Here is a 27,913-nt window from a genome sequence, read left to right as displayed (position 1 = left end):
TGCTTATTTTGCCATGTGGCATCTTTTATTTTGAAAAGCACGAAGCTAGAACGTTTCAAAACTACATCTTATTTTGAAATACAACCGAAAAGTGACGTGTGTTGTCGCGGTGCTTTGAATCGAGCAGAGGAGAGAAGAAGGGAACCGGCTAGAGAGGAAGAGAACCGGATTAACGAAAGAAGGAGAAGAAGAAAAAGAGGGAGGAAGAGAAAGAGAAGAAGGATAAGAAGAAGAAGAAGAAGAAGAAGAGGGAGACGAAGAGGGAGAAGAAGTCCACGAAGACAACAAGAGAAGAAGAAAAACAGAACAAGTTTACAAACAGGATCCAGACCAGCGGGGTGTGTTCAGGCCACGCCCCTTAAGGTAAACGCTCAGGTGTGTTTCTGAACAGGCGAGGACACGTTGTGTGTGTGTGTGTGTGTGTGTGTGTGTGTGTGTGTGTGTGTGTGTTATTAGTGTTTATCATTATTATTATGTTTAGAGTTTATTGTTATAATGAGCAATATTATCAGTGTCTATTATTGTTAATATCAGTGTTTATTATTATTAATATTATCAGTGTTTATTATTATTATTATTATCAGTGTCTTATTATTAATATCAGTGTTTATTATTAATATTATTATCAGTGTTTATTATTATTATCATTATTATCAGTGTTTTTGTATTATTAGTGTTTATTATTATTATTAATATTATAACTATCAGTGTTTATTATTATTATTATTATTATTATTATCAGTGTTTATTATTATTATTATTATTAGTGTTTATTATTATTATTTTCATTTATTATTACATCAATATCATGTTTATTATTATCAAGTTTATCTATGTTATTATCATCCAACTTTATTATTATGATCAATATTATCAGTATTTATTGTTATCAGTGTTTATTATTATTATTATTATCAGTGTTTATTATTATCAGTGTTTATTATTATCAGTGTTTTTTGTGTTAATTATTATTATCAGTTTATTAGTGTACATTATTATTATTATTAGTGTTTATTAGTGTTCTTCATTCTCTATCTTCGTCGTATAATATATAAATAATGTGTGAAGTTGTGCAATAGCACGGCGGTACAGAATGTATAAAGTGATGTAACAGAGATGTGAGGGCGGTTCCTTCCTGTCATTAAGGCTCATTACTGCAGAAATCACTCCTTAGAGTTTAGAGAGTCTGATAGAACACACTGTAGCAAAACTGTGTTTAAATACTTCTTAACAAGGACAACATACTTCACACTGTCATTTAGAGTTACACAAAGCTAGAAGATGAAGTGTGTATGTGTATATATATATATATATATATATATATATATATATATATATATACTTCTATAAATATAAACAGTTTGAAATACAGTGAAGAAGAGGAAGACGTACAAGGACATCAGCAGCTGCTGGACGTTCTAAAGGTTCACAAGGACGTTCTAAAGGTTCACAAGGACATCAGCAGCTGCTGGACGTTCTAAAGGTTCACAAGGACGTTCTAAAGGTTCACAAGGACATCAGCAGCTGCTGGACGTTCTAAAGGTTCACAAGGACGTTCTAAAGGTTCACAAGGACATCAGCAGCTGCTGGACGTTCTAAAGGTTCACAAGGACGTTCTAAAGGTTCACAAGGACATCAGCAGCTGCTGGACGTTCTAAAGGTTCAAAAGGACGTTCTAAAGGTTCACAAGGACATCAGCAGCTGCTGGACGTTCTAAAGGTTCAAAAGGACGTTCTAAACGTTCACAAGGACGTTCTAAACGTTCTAAAGGTTCACAAGGACGTTCTAAAGGTTCACAAGGACTTCAGCAGCTGCTGGACGTTCTAAAGGTTCACAGGGACGTTCTAAAGGTTCACAAGGACTTCAGCAGCTGCTGGACGTTCTAAAGGTTCACAAGGACGTTCTAAAGGTTCACAGGGACGTTCTAAAGATTCAAAAGGACTTCAGCACCTGCTGGACGTTCTTCAGTAGCTGAACTGGATTCATGTTAGTTTAAAGAAGGACGTTATTTGATACGAGGATCCCAAACTGTTCTCAGATTCTTGATGCAATGGTTCTGAACCCCAAAAGAACCTCAGTTTCATACTTCCTGTCTGAGGGTTTTCAGCGTCTCCGTTTCATGAATCCTTTCTGTTTGCAGAGCGATGGCTGGAAGCAGCACAACAGGAAATCCCAGCGGTGCCTCGTCTCGCCGGCTTCCTGCCCGCTCCGATGAGGACACACTTCAACCCGCCGATTGGATCTCAGCTTCTGAGGAGGACAACCGGCACAGCAGAGAGTCGGTCGTTCTGCTGCCCAGGTCCCAGAACCGCCAGAGTCCAGCAGAGACCAAACGGACTGCAGAGAAACCAGACCGTCTGCGTCTCACCGAACGCAGAATCAACGAGGATCCTGTGGCTGAAGAACAGACATTAGAAGGTTCTCAAACCAAACAAGATCAACTACTGAGAGACTCTCCGGCTTCTCCGGCGAGACCGGATCAAACTGGACTATATCCTCTTCCTGTAGAGGAACGGAAAACACATGGTTCTCTTCCTCCGATGATTCAGCCAGAACCGGATCCACCTTTCCTGAATGCTCTTCTCGAGCTCCACATCTTTGAGTCCAAAGACCAGCAAAACCATCGGAATCCAGCTTCAGAGAAACTCACTTCAACCTCACCTGAGAGGCTTCGGGACCACCAAGATCCTCCTCCTCCTTACAAGAATACGGAGTGGGCTCCTCCACCTCACCTGAACACCCAGCAGCCATCTTCGCCTCCTCACCTGACCATCCAGGGTGCTCCTCCTCACCTGAACCCTAAGCAGCCGTCTTCTCCTCCTCCTCACCTGAACACCCAGCGGGCTCCTCCTCCTTACCCGAGCACCCAGCAGGCTCCTCCTCCTCACCTGAGCACCCAGCGGGCTCCTCCTCCTTACCTGAGTACCCAGCAGACTCCTCCTCCTCACCTGAGCACCAAGCAGGCTCCTCCTCCTCCTCACCTGAGCACCAAGCAGGCTCCTCTTCCTCCTCAACTGAGCCCCCAGCACGCTCCTCCTCCTTACCTGAGCACCCAGCAGGCTCCAACTCCTCCTCCTCACCTGGACACCCAGCAGGCTTCTTCTCCTCACCTGAACACCCAGCAGGCTTCTTCTCCTCACCTGAACACCCAGCAGGTTTCTTCTCCTCACCTGAGCACCCAGCAGGTTCCTCCTCCTCTTCATTTGAACACCCAGCAGGCTCCTCCTCCTTCCAACCAGCCTTCTCCGACCGAAGGTTTGACCCTGGCACTTCCGGTCCAGGCTCCGCCTCTCACCAAAGAGGTGTTCTGTGACCAGGTGGGGCCCCGCATTCTGATTTCTCCTGCAGGTGTCCCTAAACTGTGTGGCTTCCTGCAGAAGCAGGGGGGGCCCCTGAGGGGTTGGAAGCAGCGCTGGTTCACCTATGAGGAGAAGAAGAACCAGCTGTTCTACTACCGCACGCCACAGGATGTGACGCCACTCGGCCAGGTGGACCTCTGCAGCGCCACCTTCACCTACCCGCTGAAGGCCGAGAGGGGCACCTTCCACATCAGGACACCTGAACGCACCTTCATCCTCAAGGTAGGAGCCCACCCAGTCTGTTAGGGATAGTGTATGTCCTCAGACTTCTCACCTCACCTGGTTTAATGGGTCAATCAACCAGTGAGACATACACCTCACCTGGTTTAATGGGTCAATCAACCAGTGAGACATACACCTCACCTGGTTTCATGGTTTAATGGTTTACTCAACCAGTGAAACCAGCATTCAGGCTCCACGCCGTCCCTTTGAATGTGTCTATGTTTATATATTATCTATATGTTCTATACGCAGGCCGTGACCCAGGATCTGATGCTCTATTGGCTGCAGCAGCTGCAGGTGAAACGCTGGCAGCACAGATGGAAATCCACCTGTCCAGACCTGACAAACAACAACAACAACAACAACACTGCAGGTGAGAAGTAAACATCGTAAACATGAGTTTACGGTCTCCTCATTACAGCACATACAGTACATTATGGTCTGTACATTACATCACCATGACGACGTCCACTTTTTTAATATTTATTTAATATCATATTTGGATACAGACAGGAAGTTAGAAACACCTCAAATGGTTCTACTGGTCTGATGATGGTTCTACTGGTCTGATGATGGTTCTACTGGTCTGACGATGGTTCTACTGGTCTGACAATGGTTCTACTGGTCTGACGATGGTTTTACTGGTCTGACAATGGTTCTACTGGTCTGACGATGGTTCTACTGGTCTGACAATGGTTCTACTGGTCTGATGATGGTTCTACTGGTCTGACGATGGTTCTACTGGTCTGACGATGGTTCTACTGGTCTGACAATGGTTCTACTGGTCTGATGATGGTTCTACTGGTCTGATGATGGTTCTACTGGTCTGACGATGGTTCTACTGGTCTGACGATGGTTCTACTGGTCTGACGATGGTTCTACTGGTCTGACGATGGTTCTACTGGTCTGATGATGGTTCTACTGGTCTGACGATGGTTCTACTGGTCTGACAATGGTTCTACTGGTCTGATGATGGTTCTACTGGTCTGATGATGGTTCTACTGGTCTGACGATGGTTCTACTGGTCTGATGATGGTTCTACTGGTCTGATGATGGTTCTACTGGTCTGATGATGGTTCTACTGGTATGACAATGGTTCTACTGGTCTGATGATGGTTCTACTGGTCTGACGATGGTTCTACTGGTCTGACGATGGTTCTACTGGTCTGATGATGGTTCTACTGGTATGACAATGGTTCTACTGGTCTGATGATGGTTCTACTGGTCTGACGATGGTTCTACTGGTCTGACGATGGTTCTACTGGTCTGATGATGGTTCTACTGGTCTGACGATGGTTCTACTGGTCTGATGATGGTTCTACTGGTATGACAATGGTTCTACTGGTCTGACGATGGTTCTACTGTAAGTGTCATGGCTTTATCTTTTGATTTACCTTGTCTAGTCACGTCCTTGTGGTCTCTCGTCTTGGTCCTGGACAGGAAGTGGGTGTGTCTTTACTGAATAGTTATGAACTGCGTTATAAGAATGATGAACAGAAAATGAGTAGACTGACCTTTCTGCAGGTGACTTCCTGCCCGTGTTGAGCGGGCCGCCGGGTCTGGTGGGGGAGGAGGCGGCCAACGGGCCCACGCCGCGGACGCCGCTCGCCAACATGTCCATCAAACACCCGCTCATCGAGATCCAGTGAGTGACGTCGTCCCGTTGGCGCGTCTGTGTCAGCAGCAAAGAGAGAGAGACTACGTTTCCCATGAGCCTCGGCGCCTCCACGTCGCTGCTGATCTACGAGGACCAAACCTATTGTTTTATTGTTGTGTGCAGGAACTCCGTCCACAGTCTCCGTAAGAGGGCGTCTCAGGAGTGGACTCAGGGTGTGGTTCACGCCGACGCCCCACCGGGGATCTCCCTGAACTCCACGAGCACTTCTCACCCAATAAGTAGCAGTTTGAATATTAATCATAACACGTGTCATCCTTTACACATGCTCATACACGTCCGACCCCTCCGGAACGCTCACCTGTCCCGACTCGGGGGACTCGATGTCACACCTCCTGTCACGTTTTTTTATTCTCTCCAGCTCCCAAGGTGATGTCCGTTGAGACTCCGCCCCCTCCCCTCTCATTGGCCGAGGCAGCGGGCCCGGCGCCCCCGGACTCGCCTTCGCTGTTGGACGGTCGAAGCAGGAGGACGAAGAGCCGCAGCTCGTCCCCTCTGATGGTCCTCTGCAGAGACACTCTGTCCTCCGACCGGACGTCTCGTCTCCAGCAGGAGAAACGGATGCTGCTGGAGGACGTGAAAGCTCAGAAGGTGATCAATAACGCTTATTGATCCGGCTTTAATGTTTTAATGTCAGCTACAGAGAGGTGTATTATGATAATAATTAAAAACAATAATGATAATAATAATAAAAAAGAATGATAATAATAATTGAATATTATTATAATAATGATGATAATAATGATTAAAAAAATATATATTAAAATAATTTAAAAAATAAATAATAATAATGATAGAAATAGAAAAATATAATAATAGTTAAAATAATAATAATGATGATGATGTTGATAATAAAAGTAATGATATTAATATAAATACTGAATATAGTTACAATAATAACTAATAATGATAATAATATAAATATAATAATAGTTATAATAATAATAATGATGTTGATAATAAAAGTCATGATAATAATATAAATACAGAATATAGTTACAATAATAACTATAATAATGATAATAGTATAAATATAATAATAGTTATAATAATAATAATAATAATAATAATAATAATGATGTTTATAATAAAAGTAATGATATAAATACAGAATATAGTTACAATAATAATGATAATAGTATAAATATAATAATAGTTAAAATAATAATAATAATAATGATGTTGATAATACAAGTAATGATATAAATACAGAATATAGTTACAATAATAACTATAATAATGATAATAGTATAAATATAATAATAGTTATAATAATAATAATAATAATAATGATGATGTTGATAATACAAGTAATGATATTAATATAAATACAGAATATTGTTACAATAATAATGATAATAGTATAAATATAATAGTTATAATAATGATGATATTTATAATAAAAGTAATGATATAAATACAGAATATAGTTACAATAATAACTATAATAACGATAATAATATAATAATAGTTATAATAATAACAATCCTGTCCAGGAGCTGGTTTGGATCCTCCACAAAGCCTTGGAGGCGTCTCAGCTGGAGAAGCGAACCTGTGCTGAGTTCTTGGTGGAGAAAGGTGAGCAGGAGCGTCTGGAGCTGCTGCGACACCGCGAGCGTCAGGCGGCCGACCTGCGAGGCCGACTGGAGGAGGCGAAGAAGGAGGCGGAGGCCGCTCAGGGGAGCCTGGCTCAGAGGGACGCGCTTCTGGCCGAGCTGCAAGAAAACATCGACATGCTGGTGGAGAAGGACAACGCCAAGCAGGAGGTGAGGTCACACCTGAGGACAAACACCTGCTTCTACACCTGTCGTGGTTCATGGTTTCATGTCCTCATTGGGAGGGTCGGAGCAGAAAGACTTGAGATGCTTCTGTACCTGCGATGGAAGCTTGTTCAATGACTTCCTCCACTGGTTTCCTGCCAGGTGATCATCAAGCTGTCTGATCAGGTGACCTCATGTATGTCTTTTGATGGCGGTTCGAACTCTCAGACCTCCAGACAGCTTCAGCGAGAGATGGAGAACCTGAAGGTATATGAAGTTTATATTAACAACACGAATAAATACTGACAAATCATCAGCTAAAGGTGCATCGCTGCTTCATCTAAATATTCAGAGCAACAAACAGACAAATACCTGAGGAGGTTAAAGAGTGTAGATGAAGTCTGAACCTCCTCTAGGTCCAACACAGACCAGGACCTCCACAGTTACACCTGAGGAGGTTAAAGAGTGTAGATGAAGTCTGAACCTCCTCTAGGACCAACACAGACCAGGACCTCCACAGTTACACCTGAGGAGGTTAAAGAGTGTAGATGAAGTCTGAACCTCCTCTAGGACCAACACAGACCAGGACCTCCACAGCTACACCCGAGGAGGTTAAAGAGTGTAGATGAAGTCTGAACCTCCTCTAGGACCAACACAGACCAGGACCTCCACAGCTACACCCGAGGAGGTTAAAGAGTGTAGATGAAGTCTGAACCTCCTCTAGGTCCAACACAGACCAGGACCTCCACAGCTACACCTGAGGAGGTTAAAGAGTGTAGATGAAGTCTGAACCTCCTCTAGGACCAACACAGACCAGGACCTCCACAGCTACACCCGAGGAGGTTAAAGAGTGTAGATGAAGTCTGAACCTCCTCTAGGACCAACACAGACCAGGACCTCCACAGCTACACCCGAGGAGGTTAAAGAGTGTAGATGAAGTCTGAACCTCCTCTAGGACCAACACAGACCAGGACCTCCACAGCTACACCTGAGGAGGTTAAAGAGTGTAGATGAAGTCTGAACCTCCTCTAGGTCCAACACAGACCAGGACCTCCACAGCTACACCTGAGGAGGTTAAAGAGTGTAGATGAAGTCTGAACCTCCTCTAGGTCCAACACAGACCAGGACCTCCACAGTTACACCTGAGGAGGTTAAAGAGTTTATGATTTTGTCCCATATGTATTGAAGTAGCCGAGCAGTTCTTTCATGTCTGTATGTATTCAACAACTGACTGTCAAATCAAAGAAAGAAAGAAAGAAAGAAATAATATCTCCAACAATATTTATTATTAGTTTTTAAATTTAACTGGATGAATTATAAATACTCTAATAATAAACAAACGTTTACCTCTCATTTCAATTACAATAACGGCTGGATTTAAAAATGGAAAAAAAACATTACAGAAATACACAAATTAATGTATTTTAACTGTAGCTTTAAATTCAGTTAATTCTGGCCCAAAAAAACGATGTTATATTCTCTTATAAAATGTGTGTGTGGACTGAATCTGTTCCTTCAGTTGGGACGTGAGTTTTGCTTTGTCTCGTTCACATTGACTCTTTTAACAATCGTCACGTTCTCTGGAGACATGAGACGTCATAGTTATGAACGGCCTTTGAGAAGAATGAACATAGAAGAGTCCAACAAAGACCAGGACGCAGAGGTTCTGTGTCACCTTCTTCTTGAACTTGAAATCGTTGCGATCCTTCAGGACGACATCGAGGCCTACAAGACTCAGAACAAATTCCTGAACTCTGAGATCCACCAGCTGACGAACCTGTGGAGAACCAGTTCTGAGCAGGAGAAGAGTCTGATGGTGAAGGTGGGTCCAGCTGGAAACACCTTTTTTAAGTTTCGTTAAATCTGACTCAGCTTCAAGCTCCGTTTCCTCCCTTCTGATTGGCTGCAGTGCGCCTACCTGGAGGCCAGTAACTGTCAGGTGGAGAGCCGTTACCTGGGCGTCCTGCGGCAGCTGCAAGAGACCAAATCTTTAGATCCGGTCCAGCAGGGGGCCGTCCAGAAGATGATCCAGGAGGCCCTGAAAGGAGAGCTGAAGAGCACCCTCAAGCTTACCGTGGCCAGGTAGCGAGGACGTTCACAACGGCGGGGTGGACAGAATAACAGGAACGCCCGGTCCCTTGATTTGTGTGAAATGTGTTGTGTCCTCAGAGATCACGATGAGTATGGCTTTAAAATCATCCCGGAGTACGAGGTGGAGGACATGAAGCTGCTGGCAAAGATCCAGGCGCTGGAGATTCGCTCACACAACCTGCTGCATCAGGTATGAATCCTCACCTGTAGACCTGTAGACCTGTAGACCTGTACGCCTGTAGACCTGTAGACCTGTAGACCCTGAGATGTCTTGAGAGGTGTGGGTGCACAAATCAGGACGACAAGCAGTGGTTTTCTAACTCAAAAGTCTGACCCAGGAAAGAGGAAGCCGATGTGACAGGTGTGGTATTTAAAAGTGCGTCTCTTCTCCTTCCAGGACGGTGCAGAGCGCCCCCTGTTGAGTCGCTGGGCTCAGTACCTCGCCGGCAGGTCCGATGACCTCTGTCCCTCACCTGAGCTCAAAGTTCTGCTGCGAGGCGGCATCCCTCGGGAGTACCGACAGCAGGTGTGGCGCTGGGTGGTCCGAGCCAGAACCAGGACCATCAGGGAGCGTCACCCACAGCGCTACCAGCAGGTACACAGAAGGTTTACACCTGACCCACACCTGTCCACACCTGTCCACACCTGTCCACACCTGATCCACACCTGAACACACCTGAACACACCTGAACACACCTGAACAACACCTGAACACACCTGAACACAACTGTCCACACCTGAACACACCTGAACACACCTGTCCACACCTGAACACACCTGAACACACCTGTCCACACCTGAACACACCTGAACACACCTGATCCACACCTGATCCACACCTGAACACACCTGAACACACCTGAACACACCTGACCACACCTGTCCACACCTGAACACACCTGAACACACCTGTCCACACCTGATCCACACCTGAACACACCTGAACACACCTGAACAACACCTGAACACACCTGACCACACCTGTCCACACCTGAACACACCTGTCCACACCTGAACACACCTGAACACACCTGTCCACACCTGATCCACACCTGAACACACCTGAACACACCTGAACACACCTGTCCACACCTGTCCACACCTGAACACACCTGAACACACCTGAACACACCTGTCCACACCTGAACACACCTGGATGTAGGAGCTGTTTAAAAACTTCCCAGTAATCCAGCTGCTGTGTTTCCAGCTGTGTGAGAAGAGTCGGACGTGTCCTCATTCCGCCTCCAGACAGATCCAGCTGGACCTCCATCGCACCCTGACAACAAATCAGCACTTCTCCTCACCCTCTAGCCCCGCCCTCCAGCAGCTTAGCCGCATCCTATTGGCCTTCTCCTGGCAGAACCCTGCCATTGGCTACTGCCAGGGACTCAACAGGTATGTGTTTTCCTCTGTTGAAGCAAGGTTTCTGAGACCCGACTCACAAGCCTGTGGATTTGTATAGGTTTAAAATACATGAAGGTGGGACCTTGTACAGGTCTGTCCTGGGCCCTGGTCTGGGCCCTGGTCTGGGCCCTGGTCTGGGCCCTGGTCTGGGCCCTGGTCTGGGCTCTGGGATATTGTCTGGGCTTGATACAGATGTGAGGACCCTCGTTGACGTTGTCCAATCCCAGGCCCCCAAATCCAGATCTCAGCGATCTTAACCGATGCACACTGTCTGTCACGTGACGCGTGATGGGTCACGTGATGTGTCATGTGATGTGTCATGTGATGTGTCATGTGATGTGTCATGTGACGCGTCACGTGTGTCTCTTAGGTTGGCGGCCATTGCTCTGCTGGTCCTTCAGAGCGAAGAAGACGCCTTCTGGTGTCTGGTGGCGGTGGTGGAAGCCATCATGCCGCAGGACTACTACACTAACAAGCTGGTGGCCTCTCAGGTACGGACGGAGAACGTCGTGACAGAACCACACTTCCTTTCTACAGAATGACGTTAATAAAACGTAATATTTCCATCTTGAAGTTGGTTAAACAGGATTTCTTTAGCTGTTACTGGTTTTTGTTTATTTCTCAGTGTGAACATCATATTTCCCATATTTTCCTGGTAACATAAAAGTAACATAATTCTACTATTTTTAATATATATATATATATATATATATATATATATATATATATATATATACGCTATCAGCGTTATTGAATGTTCAGTGGTGTTGATTATTGGGTATGGATTCTTGTGTGTACAGGCGGACCAGCAGGTGCTGAAGGACTTCCTGGTGGAGAAGCTTCCCAGACTGGCGGCTCACTTTGAGGACCACAGCGTCGACGTGTCTCTCATCACCTTCAACTGGTTCCTGGTCGTGTTCGTGGAGAGTCTGCCGAGCGACATCCTGCTGCCGCTGTGGGACGCCTTCCTGTATGAGGGCACCAAGGTACCACACACACAAAGACACACAAAGACACACAAACACACCCGAACACACCAGAACACACCCGAACACACCCAAACACACCTAAACACACCCAAACACACCTAAACACACCCAAACACACCCAAACACACCCAAACACACCCAAACACACCTAAACACACCCAAACACACCCAAACACACCCAAACACACCCAAACACACCCAAACACACCTAAACACACCCAAACACACCCAAACACACCCAAACACACCCAAACACACCTAAACACACCCAAACACACCTAAACACACCTAAACACACCTAAACACACCCAAACACACCTAAACACACCTAAACACACCCAAACACACCTAAACACACCTAAACACACCTAAACACACCCAAACACACCCAAACACACCTAAACACACCTAAACACACACAAACACACCCAAACACACCCAAACACACCCAAACACACCTAAACACACCCAAACACACCCAAACACACCTAAACACACCTAAACACACCTAAACACACCTAAACACACCTAAACACACCCAAACACACCTAAACACACCCAAACACACCCAAACACACCTAAACACACCCAAACACACCTAAACACACCTAAACACACCCAAACACACCCAAACACACCTAAACACACCTGAACACACCCGAACACACCCAAACACACCCGAACACACCCAAACACACCTAAACACACCTAAACACACCTAAACACACCCGAACACACCCAAACACACCCGAACACACCTAAACACACCTAAACACACCTAAACACACCTAAACACACCCGAACACACCCAAACACACCTAAACACACCCAAACACACACCCGAACACACACAAACACACCCAAACACACACAAACACACCTAAACACACCTAAACACACCTAAACACACCTAAACACACCCGAACACACCCGAACACACCTAAACACACCTAAACACACCTAAACACACCCGAACACACCCAAACACACCTAAACACACCCAAACACACACCCGAACACACACAAACACACCCAAACACACACAAACACACCCAAACACACACAAACACACCTAAACACACCCAAACACACCCAAACACACCTAAACACACCCAAACACACCCAAACACACCCAAACACACACAAACACACACAAACACACCCAAACACACCCAAACACACCTAAACACACCTAAACACACCTAAACACACCCAAACACACCCAAACACACCTAAACACACCTAAACACACACAAACACACCCAAACACACCCAAACACACCCAAACACACCTAAACACACCCAAACACACCCAAACACACCTAAACACACCTAAACACACCTAAACACACCTAAACACACCCAAACACACCTAAACACACACAAACACACCCAAACACACCCAAACACACCTAAACACACCCAAACACACCCAAACACACCTAAACACACCTAAACACACCTAAACACACCTAAACACACACAAACACACCCAAACACACCCAAACACACCCAAACACACCTAAACACACCCAAACACACCCAAACACACCTAAACACACCTAAACACACCTAAACACACCCAAACACACCTAAACACACACAAACACACCCAAACACACCCAAACACACCTAAACACACCCAAACACACCTAAACACACCTAAACACACCCAAACACACCCAAACACACCCAAACACACCTAAACACACCTGAACACACCCGAACACACCCAAACACACCCGAACACACCCAAACACACCTAAACACACCTAAACACACCTAAACACACCTAAACACACCCGAACACACCCAAACACACCCAAACACACCCGAACACACCTAAACACACCTAAACACACCTAAACACACCCGAACACACCCAAACACACCTAAACACACCCAAACACACACCCGAACACACACAAACACACCCAAACACACACAAACACACCCAAACACACACAAACACACCTAAACACACCCAAACACACCCAAACACACCTAAACACACCCAAACACACCCAAACACACCTAAACACACCCAAACACACCCAAACACACCCAAACACACACAAACACACCCAAACACACACAAACACACCTAAACACACCTAAACACACACAAACACACCCGAACACACACAAACACACCCAAACACACCTAAACACACCCAAACACACCTAAACACACCCAAACACACCTAAACACACCTAAACACACCTAAACACACCTAAACACACCCAAACACACCTAAACACACCTAAACACACCTAAACACACCTAAACACACCCGAACACACACAAACACACCCAAACACACCTAAACACACCCAAACACACACCCGAACACACACAAACACACCCAAACACACACAAACACACCCAAACACACACAAACACACCTAAACACACCCAAACACACCTAAACACACCCAAACACACCCAAACACACCTAAACACACACAAACACACCTAAACACACCCAAACACACCTAAACACACCCAAACACACCTAAACACACCTAAACACACCCAAACACACCCAAACACACCTAAACACACCTAAACACACCCGAACACACCCAAACACACCCGAACACACCCAAACACACCCAAACACACCTAAACACACCTAAACACACCCGAACACACCCAAACACACCCAAACACACATAAACACACCCAAACACACCCAAACACACCTAAACACACACAAACACACCTAAACACACCTAAACACACCTAAACACACCTAAACACACCTAAACACACCCGAACACACCCAAACACACCCAAACACACCTAAACACACCCAAACACACACCCGAACACACACAAACACACCCAAACACACACAAACACACCCAAACACACACAAACACACCTAAACACACCCAAACACACCTAAACACACCCAAACACACCCAAACACACCTAAACACACACAAACACACCTAAACACACCCAAACACACCTAAACACACCCAAACACACACAAACACACCCAAACACACACAAACACACCTAAACACACCCAAACACACCTAAACACACCCAAACACACCTAAACACACCCAAACACACCCAAACACACCTAAACACACCTAAACACACCCGAACACACCCGAACACACCCAAACACACCCAAACACACCCAAACACACCTAAACACACCTAAACACACCCGAACACACCCAAACACACCCGAACACACCTAAACACACCTAAACACACCTAAACACACCCAAACACACCCGAACACACACAAACACACCCAAACACACACAAACACACACAAACACACACAAACACACCTAAACACACCCAAACACACCTAAACACACCCAAACACACCTAAACACACACAAACACACCCAAACACACCTAAACACACCCAAACACACCCAAACACACCCAAACACACCCAAACACACCTAAACACACCTAAACACACCCAAACACACCCAAACACACCCAAACACACCCAAACACACCCAAACACACACAAACACACATAAACACACATAAACACACATAAACACACCTAAACACACCTAAACACACACAAACACACACAAACACACACAAACACACCACCACAGCTACACACAAGAACACACTCACTTTGTTCAAACGTCCTCACTGTTAAAAGTGTATTTTCTGACTAAACCTGTGATTAGATTGACAGCTGCATGGCTCTGTGTTGAAGGTGATCTTCAGGTACGCTCTGGCTCTCCTCAAATACAAAGAGGACGACATGTTGAAGATCCACGACGGCGTGGAGATCTACCAGTACCTGCGCTTCTTCACCAAGACCATCTCTGACGGCAGGTAAAGGTCAGGTAGTCAAAGGAAATGACCTCCTCGCTTCCTTTCCTAACCTCTTGACCTTGACCTCTGTGGAACACGTCACGGGGTCAAGGAAAGATGGGAAGGAAAGTTCATGAGGATCTCCACCTTCACTAAACTACGTTAAACAACCTGGTTCATATATTACTTTATTAACATAAACAACCTGGTTCATATATTACTTTATTAACATAAACAACCTGGTTCATAGTATTACTTTATTAACATGAACAACCTGGTTCATAGTAGTACTCTGCTGCCCCCTGCTGGTGTTCAACATACTGCATGTGACGCTGCCCCCTGCTGGTGTTCAACATACTGCATGTGACGCTGCCCCCTGCTGGTGCTCAACATACTGCATGTGACGCTGCCCCCTGCTGGTGTTCAACATACTGCATGTGACGCTGCCCCCTGCTGGTGCTCAACATACTGCATGTGACGCTGCCCCCTGCTGGTGCTCAACATACTGCATGTGACGCTGCCCCCCTGCTGGTGTTCAACATACTGCATGTGACGCTGCCCCCCTGCTGGTGTTCAACATACTGCATGTGACGCTGCCCCCCTGCTGGTGTTCAACATACTGCATGTGACGCTGCCCCCTGCTGGTGCTCAACATACTGCATGTGACGCTGCCCCCTGCTGGTGCTCAACATACTGCATGTGACGCTGCCCCCTGCTGGTGTTCAACATACTGCATGTGACGCTGCCCCCTGCTGGTGCTCAACATACTGCATGTGACGCTGCCCCCCTGCTGGTGTTCAACATACTGCATGTGACGCTGCCCCCCTGCTGGTGTTCAACATACTGCATGTGACGCTGCCCCCCTGCTGGTGTTCAACATACTGCATGTGACGCTGCCCCCTGCTGGTGCTCAACATACTGCATGTGACGCTGCCCCCTGCTGGTGTTCAACATACTGCATGTGACGCTGCCCCCTGCTGGTGTTCAACATACTGCATGTGACGCTGCCCCCTGCTGGTGTTCAACATACTGCATGTGACGCTGCCCCCCTGCTGGTGCTCAACATACTGCATGTGACGCTGCCCCCTGCTGGTGCTCAACATACTGCATGTGACGCTGCCCCCTGCTGGTGCTCAACATACTGCATGTGACGCTGCCCCCTGCTGGTGTTCAACATACTGCATGTGACGCTGCCCCCTGCTGGTGTTCAACATACTGCATGTGACGCTGCCCCCTGCTGGTGTTCAACATACTGCATGTGACGCTGCCCCCTGCTGGTGGTCAACATACTGCATGTGACGCTGCCCCCCTGCTGGTGCTCAACATACTGCATGTGACGCTGCCCCCTGCTGGTGTTCAACATACTGCATGTGACGCTGCCCCCTGCTGGTGTTCAACATACTGCATGTGACGCTGCCCCCTGCTGGTGCTCAACATACTGCATGTGACGCTGCCCCCTGCTGGTGTTCAACATACTGCATGTGACGCTGCCCCCTGCTGGTGCTCAACATACTGCATGTGACGCTGCCCCCTGTATACCGTACAGTGAGCTCCATGGCGGATGAGTCTTTCTGTCTCTGGTCGTTCTCCAGCTGCTTGAATCAAGGCAGTGGAAGTCCCATAAGGACACCGGCCGTTAACCGTGGTCTGCTCCCGCAGGAGGTTGACGGGCATCGCCTTCAACGACATGAACCCGTTCCCCGGCCGCCTGCTGAGGAACCGCCGGGCGCTTCACCTGGCTCGTCTGCAGGGAGAGCTGCGCGAGCTGGAGGAGCAGCAGAGGGAGTTCGTCACGGAGAGCGCCGAGCGCAGAGACAAGGAGCTGGACGCGGCGGTCAGCGAGGACGACGAGGAGCTCTGATCCCACGCACCACTTTACTTATGACGGCCCAACGGATTCTGTACTCATATATATATATATAGATATATATATACATATATATCTATATATATATATCCCACGCACCACTTTACTTATGACGGCTCAACGGATTCTTTACTCATATATATATATATATATATATATTATATAACACCAGGACACATATATATATTATATATATATATATTATATATTTAATATATATATATATACATATATATTTAATATATATATATATATATATATATATATATATATTTAATATATATATATATATATTATATATACATATATATATATATATATATATTAAATATATATAAATATATAATATATATATATACATATATAATATATATATATACATATATATATATATATATATATATATATATATATATATACCTTTAGCCCCTGAGAGGCGGGGCTAAATGCTCTTTGGGAGTAGTGATGAGGATGATGGACATTTTACATACGTTTAAAAAAATAATAAAGCAATTGAAAAATTCACAACGTATTGTTATTTGCGGGCACACACCAGGTCCTTCCTGTTGGGGATCTTCTGAGACTGAGGCCACTAAAGAGTGGAGGTCTCTTAATTCAATCCCTGTTTCCCTCACTTGCATCTTTTACCTGTTAAACAAACTGAGTGTGGTATTTATATTATGTTCTGTGTCTTTAAATTATATAAGTCATCAAACCCGACACTCGGGAATTATCAGCCTCACGTGGAGTGGAAAGATGATAAATTATGTCAAAAAGTTTCCTCTCTCCAGTTTTCTCTGACTTTAGTTATTGAGGAAAATAACAGAGCGACACAAAAATATATATATAATATTAAAATTAATAAATTATACAAATTATGGAATATATAATATTTGTAAAATAGGATATCTGCGCAAAATATATGCATTCGCTGCACTTCCTGCACGTCCTCTCCGCCTGTCGGCACGTCTCAGCTGCGCTGGAGACAAGTCGGTTTGGCCCAAAAGAGGCGGGTCTAAGAAGCAGTTTAGCCAATCAGCGTCCTAAAAGTCATCCGGCTCTCGTCATCTCGTTTTAAACGAGATGACGAGAGGAGCACTTCTCTTCCAAGACCCGTTTGAGAGAAGAACTTTGCTGGAGAAACTACATGTAAAACAGCTGGGACATGAAGCACACATAGAACATGAGAACACCAGGACACACATAGAACATGAGAACACCAGGACACACATGAGAACACCAGGACACACATAGAACATGAGAACACCAGGACACACATAGAACATGAGAACACCAGGACACACATGAGAACACCAGGACACACATAGAACATGAGATCACCAGGACACACATAGAACATGAGAACACCAGGACACACATAGAACATGAGAACACCAGGACACACATAGAACATGAGATCACCAGGACACACATAGAACATGAGAACACCAGGACACACATAGAACATGAGAACACCAGGACACACATAGAACATGAGAACACCAGGACACACATAGAACATGAGATCACCAGGACACACATAGAACATGAGAACACCAGGACACACATAGAACATGAGAACACCAGGACACACATAGAACATGAGAACACCAGGACACACATAGAACATGAGAACACCAGGACACACATGAGAACACCAGGACACACATAGAACATGAGAACACCAGGACACACATGAGAACACCAGGACACACATAGAACATGAGAACACCAGGACACACATAGAACATGAGAACACCAGGACACACATAGAACATGAGAACACCAGGACACACATAGAACATGAGAACACCAGGACACACATAGAACATGAGAACACCAGGACACACATGAGAACACCAGGACACACATAGAACATGAGATCACCAGGACACACATAGAACATGAGAACACCAGGACACACATAGAACATGAGAACACCAGGACACACATAGAACATGAGAACACCAGGACACACATAGAACATGAGATCACCAGGACACACATAGAACATGAGAACACCAGGACACACATAGAACATGAGAACACCAGGACACACATAGAACATGAGAACACCAGGACACACATGAGAACACCAGGACACACATAGAACATGAGAACACCAGGACACACATGAGAACACCAGGACACACATAGAACATGAGAACACCAGGACACACATAGAACATGAGAACACCAGGACACACATAGAACATGAGAACACCAGGACACACATAGAACATGAGAACATGAGGACACACATGAGAACACCAGGACACACATAGAACATGAGAACACCAGGACACACATAGAACATGAGAACATGAGAACTCCTCAAGCAGACATCTTGGGCAAAGTGACCATCGTACCAGCTGGAGGACTCAATGAGGAGAATAAAAAGGTTCATAGGGACATCTTAATATAAAAACATGTTCTATTAGATTTTATATGTGATTTATATTATACAATATTTATATTTTATTAGAATATATTTATATTGTATATTTATATTATATGGAATTTACATATATTACAATACGGGTAGATGAAATCAAGCATTCTCAGTGAAACTCAAAATAACAGGTAGATTTTACCGTTAGTTTCATTTCAAGCTTCAAGCTCGGGGACTATTTTCTCTCGGCTACTGAAATGCGATACACATGTATACATATATTTTAACCAGATGGTGAATCAGAAAACAAATCTATTATATAACTTGAGTTTAATCTTCACTCTGGAATGAAACTCCAGCGATCAGTCCGATCAGCTGCAGCGTCCAATCAAATACCCGATGAGCAATGAGGGGGCGTGTCCAATCAAATACCTGATGAGCAATGAGGGGGCGTGTCCAATCAAATACCCGATGAGCAATGAGGGGGCGTGTCCAATCAAATACCTGATGAGCAATGAGGGGGCGTGTCCAATCAAATACCCGATGAGCAATGAGGGGGCGTGTCCAATCAAATACCTGATGAGCAATGAGGGTGCGTGTCAATCACATAACTGGTGAACAATGAGGGGGCGTGTCAATCAAATACCTGATGAGCAATGAGGGGGCGTGTCCAATCAAATACCCGATGAGCAATGAGGGGGCGTGTCCAATCAAATACCTGATGAGCAACAAGGGTGCGTGTCAATCACATAACTGGTGAACAATGAGGGGGCGTGTCAATCAAATACCTGATGAGCAATGAGGGGGCGTGTCCAATCAAATGCCTGATGAACAATGAGGGGGCGTGTCCAATCAAATACCTGATGAACAATGAGGGGGCGTGTCCAATCAAATGCCCGATGAACAATGAGGGGGCGTGTCGAGGGGCGAGGAAACGACAATTAAGAGACTTGGGATGTTCCCACAATAACATCAGTCTGTAGACCTGCAAGGACCAGAACACATCAGTCTGTAGAAGAACGGGAGACACACGGCTTTTAGACGGGAAAGGTCCATTTATTATCAGCCACACCGCAAGTTAAGGCGTGAGCGCAGATCCAGCTCGGGGGACCGGAGCGGACCAGGTGCCCAGGTGCTCCCAGTTCTCTGATAAGCTCCTACCAGGGACCTGCAAGACACACAAGAGTATTATGAAGTGGTCTTTTTGGGGCTTAAATGGTACGTGAGGTTCCCATTAAACCAATGCCGCACTTTTGACAAATGAATCAATAAAATCATTAGAAATTGGTATAAATTAATAATTCACACTTCAAATGACAGATTCAACGCAGCTCTCAGCCGCGATGACGGACCAAATATTAATTGAATAACTAATAAAACAATTGGCACATAAATCGCTAATGAAAATAATCACAGTGTGACGCCTCCTCAAGTGGTCTCCGATGTCCCACACCGACTGGACTTGGACAGCACGGTGACCTTTGACCCCAGGCCTGACGATGATGAAGAGTACGACACCTTGTTTCCCAGAGAAGAGCGATTGTCCTCTGAGTCGCCACGGCAACACAGAGCATCCTCGGCCTTCTCCCGGAACTCCACTGACACAAAGTAGAAGATGAAGGGGTCGATGCAGCTGTTGAAGGTGCTAACTGCTAAGCTAACCATGTAGGGGACGTAGATGTCCTCGCCGTCTCCGTCCAGCGAGCTGTCTGCGTAGGTGAGGAGGAGGAGGATGTTGCTGGGCAGCAGACACACGGTGAACACCAGCAGCACCAGAACCGTGACCCGGACGGCGTGACCGTACCGCTTCCCCTCGGCCAGCAGGGTGCGTAGCACGGCGCCGTGGCAGTACAGCACCACCAGGAAGGGCAGCAGGAAGCAGAAGGTGAACAAGCTGGCAAAGTACGGCAGGAAGTAGTTCTCCTGGTCCTCCTCGGGCAGCGCGTCGTGGCAGGTGGTGATCTGCAGCTCGTCCAGCACGTAGGTCTGCCGCGTCACCAGCAGCGGCAGCATGGCGGCCAGGACCGTCGCCCACACCGCCGCCGTCATGTACAGGGACGTCCGCCGGCCGCGCAGCGTCTTGGCGCCAAACGGGTGAACTAGAGCGATGTATCGGTCCAGCGCCACCAGCGCCAGACACAGCACGGACCCGTACATGTTGCCGTAAAACATGGCCATGACCACCCGGCAGAAGGGCTCGCCCAGCTCCCAGTGGTTCCCTCTGAAGTGGTACACGATGCGGAACGGCAGCACCAGCAGCAGCAGGCAGTCGGCAACCGTGAGGTTGATGAGCAGCGCGGTGGACGGCAGCGGTTTGGTCCTGAACAGCAGAACCCACAGAGCCAGCAGGTTGGAGGGCAGACCCACAAGGAAGGCCAGCAGGTAGAGGACCGGCAGGTAAAGGTTGGTGGTCGGAGCCTGGATCTCTTTCAGCTGCTTCTCCTTCAGGGTGGTGAAGTTACATTTCGTCTTCAGCCTGAACGCACGCAGACCTGCAGGGACCAGAACACACACACATCAGTCTGTAGACCTGCAAGGACCCGGACACACACACACATCAGTCTGTAGACCTGCAAGGACCCGGACACACACACACATCAGTCTGTAGACTTGCAAGGACCCGGACACACACACACATCAGTCTGTAGACCTGCAGGGACCAGAACACACACATCAGTCTGTAGACCTACAGGGACCAGAATACACACACATCAGTCTGTAGACCTGCAGGGACCAGAACACACACATCAGTCTCTAGACTTTCAGGGACAAGAAAACACCCATCAATCTCTAGGCCTGCAGGGACCAGAACACACACACATCAGTCTGTAGACTTGCAGGGACCCGGACACACATGCATCAGTCTGTAGACCTGCAGGGACCAGAACACACACATCAGTCTCTAGACTTGCAGGGACCCGGACACACACACACATCAGTCTCTAGACTTTCAGGGACCAGAAAACACCCATCAATCTCTAGGCCTGCAGGGACCAGAACACACACACATCAGTCTGTAGACTTGCAGGGACCCGGACACACATGCATCAGTCTGTAGACCTGCAGGGACCAGAACACACACATCAGTCTCTAGACTTGCAGGGACCCGGACACACACACACATCAGTCTGTAGACCTGCAGGGACCCGAACACACACACATCAGTCTGTAGACCTGCAGGGACCCGAACACACACACATCAGTCTGTAGACCTGCAGGGACCCGAACACACACACATCAGTCTGTAGACCTGCAGGGACCAGAAAACACCCATCAATCTCTAGGCCTGCAGGGACCAGAACACACACACATCAGTCTGTAGACTTGCAGGGACCCGGACACACATACATCAGTCTGTAGACCTGCAGGGACCAGAACACACACATCAGTCTCTAGACTTGCAGGGACCCGGACACACACACACATCAGTCTGTAGACCTGCAGGGACCAGAACACACACATCAGTCTGTAGACTTTCAGGGACCAGAAAACACCCATCAATCTCTAGGCCTGCAGGGACCAGAACACACACACATCAGTCTGTAGACTTGCAGGGACCCGGACACACACACATCAGTCTGTAGACCTGCAGGGACCAGAACACACACATCAGTCTCTAGACTTGCAGGGACCCGAACACACACACATCAGTCTGTAGACTTGCAGGGACCCGGACACACACACACATCAGTCTGTAGACCTGCAGGGACCAGAACACACCCATCAGACTCTAGACCTGCAGGGACCAAAACACACACATCAGTCTCTAGACCTGCAGGGACCCGAACACACGCACATCAGTCTGTAGACTTGCAGGGACCAGAACACACCCATCAGACTCTAGACCTGCAGGGACCAGAACACACACATCAGTCTCTAGACCTGCAGGGACCCAAACACACACATCAGTCTCTAGACCTGCAGGGACCCGAACACACGCAAATCAGTCTGTAGACTTGCAGGGACCAGAAAACACCCATCAGTCTCTAGACCTGCAGGGACCAGAACCCACACATCAGTCTGTAGACTTTCAGGGACCAGAAAACACCCATCAATCTCTAGGCCTGCAGAGACCAGAACAGACACATCAGTCTCTAGACCTGCAGGGACACACACATAATTCTGTAGACATGCAAGGACCAGAACACATATCAGTCTGTAGACCTGCAGGGACCAGAACACACATTAACCATTAGACCTTCAGAGACCTTTGATAAAAACGTCCTCACTATAAAAGTATCCTCACTTTAATAACGTGTCTTTACTTTAATAACGTGTCTTTACTTTAATAACGTGTCTTTACTTTAATAACGTGTCTTTACTTTAATAACGTGTCTTTACTTTAATAACGTGTCTTTACTTTAATAACATGTCTTTACTTTAATAACATGTCTTTACTTTAATAATGTGTCTTTACTTTAATAACATGTCTTTACTTTAATAACGTGTCTTTACTTTAATAACATGTCTTTACTTTAATAACGTGTCTTTACTTTAATAACGTGTCTTTACTTTAATAACATGTCTTTACTTTAATAACGTGTCTTTACTTTAATAACATGTCTTTACTTTAATAACGTATCTTTACTTTAATAACGTGTCTTTACTTTAATAACGTGTCTTTACTTTAATAACATGTCTTTACTTTAATAACATGTCTTTACTTTAATAACGTGTCTTTACTTTAATAACATGTCTTTACTTTAATAACGTGTCTTTACTTTAATAATGTATCTTTACTTTAATAACGTGTATTTACTTTAATAACGTGTCTTTACTTTAATAACGTGTATTTACTTTAATAACGTGTCTTTACTTTAATAACGTATCTTTACTTTAATAACATGTCTTTACTTTAATAATGTGTCTTTACTTTAATAATGTATCTTTACTTTAATAACATGTCTTTACTTTAATAATGTCTTTACTTTAATAACATGTCTTTACTTTAATAACATGTCTTTACTTTAATAACGTGTCTTTACTTTAATAACATGTCTTTACTTTAATAACATGTCTTTACTTTAATAACGTGTCTTTACTTTAATAACATGTCTTTACTTTAATAACATGTCTTTACTTTAATAATATGTCTTTACTTTAATAACATGTCTTTACTTTAATAACATGTCTTTACTTTAATAACGTGTCTTTACTTTAATAACATGTCTTTACTTTAATAACGTGTCTTTACTTTAATAACAGTGTCTTTACTTTAATAATGTATCTTTACTTTAATAACGTGTATTTACTTTAATAACGTGTATTTACTTTAATAACGTATCTTTACTTTAATAACATGTCTTTACTTTAATAATGTGTCTTTACTTTAATAACGTGTCTTTACTTTAATAACATGTCTTTACTTTAATAACGTGTCTTTACTTTAATAACATGTCTTTACTTTAATAACATGTCTTTACTTTAATAACGTGTCTTTACTTTAATAACGTGTCTTTACTTTAATAACGTGTCTTTACTTTAATAACGTGTCTTTACTTTAATAACGTATCTTTACTTTAATAACATGTCTTTACTTTAATAATGTGTCTTTACTTTAATAACGTGTCTTTACTTTAATAACGTGTCTTTACTTTAATAACGTGTCTTTACTTTAATAATGTGTCTTTACTTTAATAACATGTCTTTACTTTAATAACGTGTCTTTACTTTAATAATGTATCTTTACTTTAATAACATGTCTTTACTTTAATAACATGTCTTTACTTTAATAATGTCTTTACTTTAATAACATGTCTTTACTTTAATAACGTGTCTTTACTTTAATAACGTGTCTTTACTTTAATAACGTGTCTTTACTTTAATAACGTGTCTTTACTTTAATAACGTGTCTTTACTTTAATAACATGTCTTTACTTTAATAACGTGTCTTTACTTTAATAACGTGTCTTTACTTTAATAACGTGTCTTTACTTTAATAACATGTCTTTACTTTAATAACGTGTCTTTACTTTAATAACATGTCTTTACTTTAATAACGTGTCTTTACTTTAATAACGTGTCTTTACTTTAATAACATGTCTTTACTTTAATAACGTGTCTTTACTTTAATAACATGTCTTTACTTTAATAACGTGTCTTTACTTTAATAACGTGTCTTTACTTTAATAACATGTCTTTACTTTAATAACATGTCTTTACTTTAATAACGTGTCTTTACTTTAATAACATGTCTTTACTTTAATAACATGTCTTTACTTTAATAACATGTCTTTACTTTAATAACGTGTCTTTACTTTAATAACATGTCTTTACTTTAATAACGTGTCTTTACTTTAATAACGTGTCTTTACTTTAATAACATGTCTTTACTTTAATAACATGTCTTTACTTTAATAACGTGTCTTTACTTTAATAACATGTCTTTACTTTAATAACATGTCTTTACTTTAATAACGTGTCTTTACTTTAATAACATGTCTTTACTTTAATAACATGTCTTTACTTTAATAACATGTCTTTACTTTAATAACGTGTCTTTACTTTAATAACGTGTCCTCACTTGAACATACAGAGTTCCAGGCATTAAAAGTTAGCCTCATCTCAAAGAAATGTAACCTGATCTGAAACAGGCTGCTGGGGGTGAATACCTGCCCGGACTCGTTTATGCATTCAGAAGAATAAGAAGAAGAAGAAGAAGAAGAAGAAGAAGACTTACGGAAGGACATGCTGGAACATTCCTCTTCAGGACGAGATGTTGGAGACACGCTGCAGATGGACGACAGCAGATAAACGAAGACAAGAGTCCCGAAAAAGAGCCTCATGTTCTCTGCCTTCAATTCTTCTTTTTCTTCTTCTTCTTCTTATTTTTCTTGTTCTTCTTCTACTTCTCTGGTTTTCCTTCTTCAAGTTCTTACACCCCTTTTCTTTTTTACGGTTTTGTTTCTGAGTTTTTCTGATTCCGTGAACAGAGCAGCTCTCTTGCCACTTCCTCTAACAGCCTTGTGGTTTCACAGCAGCAGTGTTCTTGTAATACAGTAACACGCTCCTGTACTCTTGTAGTACACTGGTAGTTGTAGCATTCGGATCGGCACTATCACTGCTGTGAAACTTAGCAGTCCGTTTGTGTTATCTGATCTCAGTCGACTGTGACGACTTCCATCATCCACTGATGGCATCCAGATGTGTGTGTGTGTGTGAGAGAGAGACTGGTATGTTTGTCTTTGTTGGGACTGATTTCAGATTTCCTCAGTGAGGACATGTTGTCTGGGTTCAGGTTAGAATCAGGTCTAGTTTCAGTTCAGGGATTTAAAGGTTCAGATGTGATGCTTACATGAATTATGTCCCCACAAGTATAGACGTACCAACGTGTGTGAGTGTGTGTGAGTGTGTGTGTGTGTGTGTGTGTGTTCCTCCCCCAATGTGATTCAGAGATGATGGAAATGTTTAAAGATCCTTCGTCATGTGACCGGTCTGTAAAGTGTTAGTCTTAACCCCGCCCCTGAACAGTGATTGTCCAATCCCAGCTCAGCAAAAGTAAAAAGGTTGTGTGCAGGGATGTCGTATGTGTACAGATTGTAAAGCCCTCTGAGGCAAATTTGTAATTTGTGATATATACAAAATAAACTGAATTGAATTGAATTGAACGCGACCACAAAGAAATATGAAGAGACGCAACACGACCGCAAAGAGATGCAACGCAACCACAAAGAGATGCTAAGAGACGCAACACGACCGCAAAGAGATGCAACGCAACCACAAAGAGATGCGAAGAGACGCAACACGACCGCAAAGAGATGCTAAGAGACACAACACAACCACAAAGAGATGCAACGCAACCACAAAGAGATGCAACACAACCACAAAGAGATGCGAAGAGATGCAACACGACCGCAAAGAGATGCAACGCAACCACAAAGAGATGCGAAGAGACGCAACACGACCACAAAGAGATGCAACGCAACCACAAAGAGATGCTAAGAGACACAACACAACCACAAAGAGATGCGAAGAGATGCAACACAACCACAAAGAGATGCAACGCAACCACAAAGAGATGCGAAGAGATGCAACACGACCACAAAGAGATGCGAAGAGATGCAACACAACCACAAAGAGATGCAAAGAGATGCAACGCAACCACAAAGAGATGCAAAGAGATGCAACACAACCACAAAGAGATGCAAAGAGATGCAACGCAACCACAAAGAGATGCAACACAACCACAAGAGATGCGAAGAGACGCAACACGACCGCAAAGAGATGCAACACAACCACAAAGAGATGCGAAGAGACGCAACACAACCACAAAGAGATGCGAAGAGATGCAACACAACCACAAAGAGATGCGAAGAGATGCAACACGACCGCAAAGAGATG

General features: G+C 44.5%; 3 protein-coding genes across 6 annotated transcripts; 2 read left to right on the top strand and 1 right to left on the bottom strand.

Moving 5' to 3' along the window:
• Positions 1-204: 204 nt before the first annotated feature.
• On the top strand, positions 205-3,605 carry LOC117737248 (basic salivary proline-rich protein 3-like). The gene is made up of 2 exons (XM_034543017.1): positions 205-363; positions 2,141-3,605. The coding sequence occupies exon 2, from the start codon at positions 2,145-2,147 to the stop codon at positions 3,603-3,605; it is 1,461 nt and encodes a 486-aa protein (XP_034398908.1). The 5' UTR covers positions 205-363; positions 2,141-2,144.
• Positions 3,471-17,348, top strand: tbc1d2 (TBC1 domain family, member 2). 2 transcript variants are annotated; one of them, XM_034543657.1, is made up of 16 exons: positions 3,471-3,581; positions 3,834-3,954; positions 5,106-5,226; positions 5,362-5,477; positions 5,618-5,847; positions 6,753-7,022; positions 7,179-7,283; positions 8,728-8,838; positions 8,926-9,098; positions 9,186-9,297; positions 9,505-9,702; positions 10,315-10,502; positions 10,882-11,002; positions 11,312-11,497; positions 15,214-15,335; positions 16,974-17,348. In XM_034543657.1, exons 2-16 carry the CDS (start codon positions 3,852-3,854, stop codon positions 17,173-17,175), a joined length of 2,358 nt encoding a protein of 785 aa, XP_034399548.1. In that variant the 5' UTR covers positions 3,471-3,581; positions 3,834-3,851; the 3' UTR covers positions 17,176-17,348. The 2 variants fall into 2 exon arrangements, with proteins under 2 accessions (XP_034399548.1, XP_034399549.1); XM_034543658.1 differs by lacking the exons at positions 3,471-3,581; positions 3,834-3,954; positions 5,106-5,226 and having other exon boundaries at positions 5,416-5,847; positions 10,300-10,502.
• Positions 17,349-20,608: 3,260 nt separating this feature from the next.
• si:ch211-132p1.2 (proteinase-activated receptor 4) lies at positions 20,609-27,293 on the bottom strand. 3 transcript variants are annotated; one of them, XM_034543673.1, is made up of 3 exons: positions 26,253-27,293; positions 21,236-22,065; positions 20,609-20,741 (listed from the first exon to the last, which is right to left on the bottom strand). In XM_034543673.1, the coding sequence occupies exons 1-3, from the start codon at positions 26,356-26,358 to the stop codon at positions 20,652-20,654; spliced, it is 1,026 nt and encodes a 341-aa protein (XP_034399564.1). In that variant the 5' UTR covers positions 26,359-27,293; the 3' UTR covers positions 20,609-20,651. The 3 variants fall into 3 exon arrangements, with proteins under 3 accessions (XP_034399564.1, XP_034399562.1, XP_034399563.1); XM_034543671.1 differs by having other exon boundaries at positions 20,624-20,741; positions 20,988-22,065; positions 26,253-27,290; XM_034543672.1 differs by lacking the exon at positions 20,609-20,741 and having other exon boundaries at positions 20,784-22,065; positions 26,253-27,291.
• Positions 27,294-27,913: the final 620 nt, after the last annotated feature.

The sequence above is a fragment of the Cyclopterus lumpus genome, chromosome 10 (assembly GCF_009769545.1).
Source record: "Cyclopterus lumpus isolate fCycLum1 chromosome 10, fCycLum1.pri, whole genome shotgun sequence".
Classification (NCBI taxonomy): Eukaryota; Metazoa; Chordata; class Actinopteri; order Perciformes; family Cyclopteridae; genus Cyclopterus; species Cyclopterus lumpus.
The sequence above is the reverse complement of the archived record's forward strand: the minus strand, read 5'-3'. Positions and strand labels throughout refer to the sequence as shown.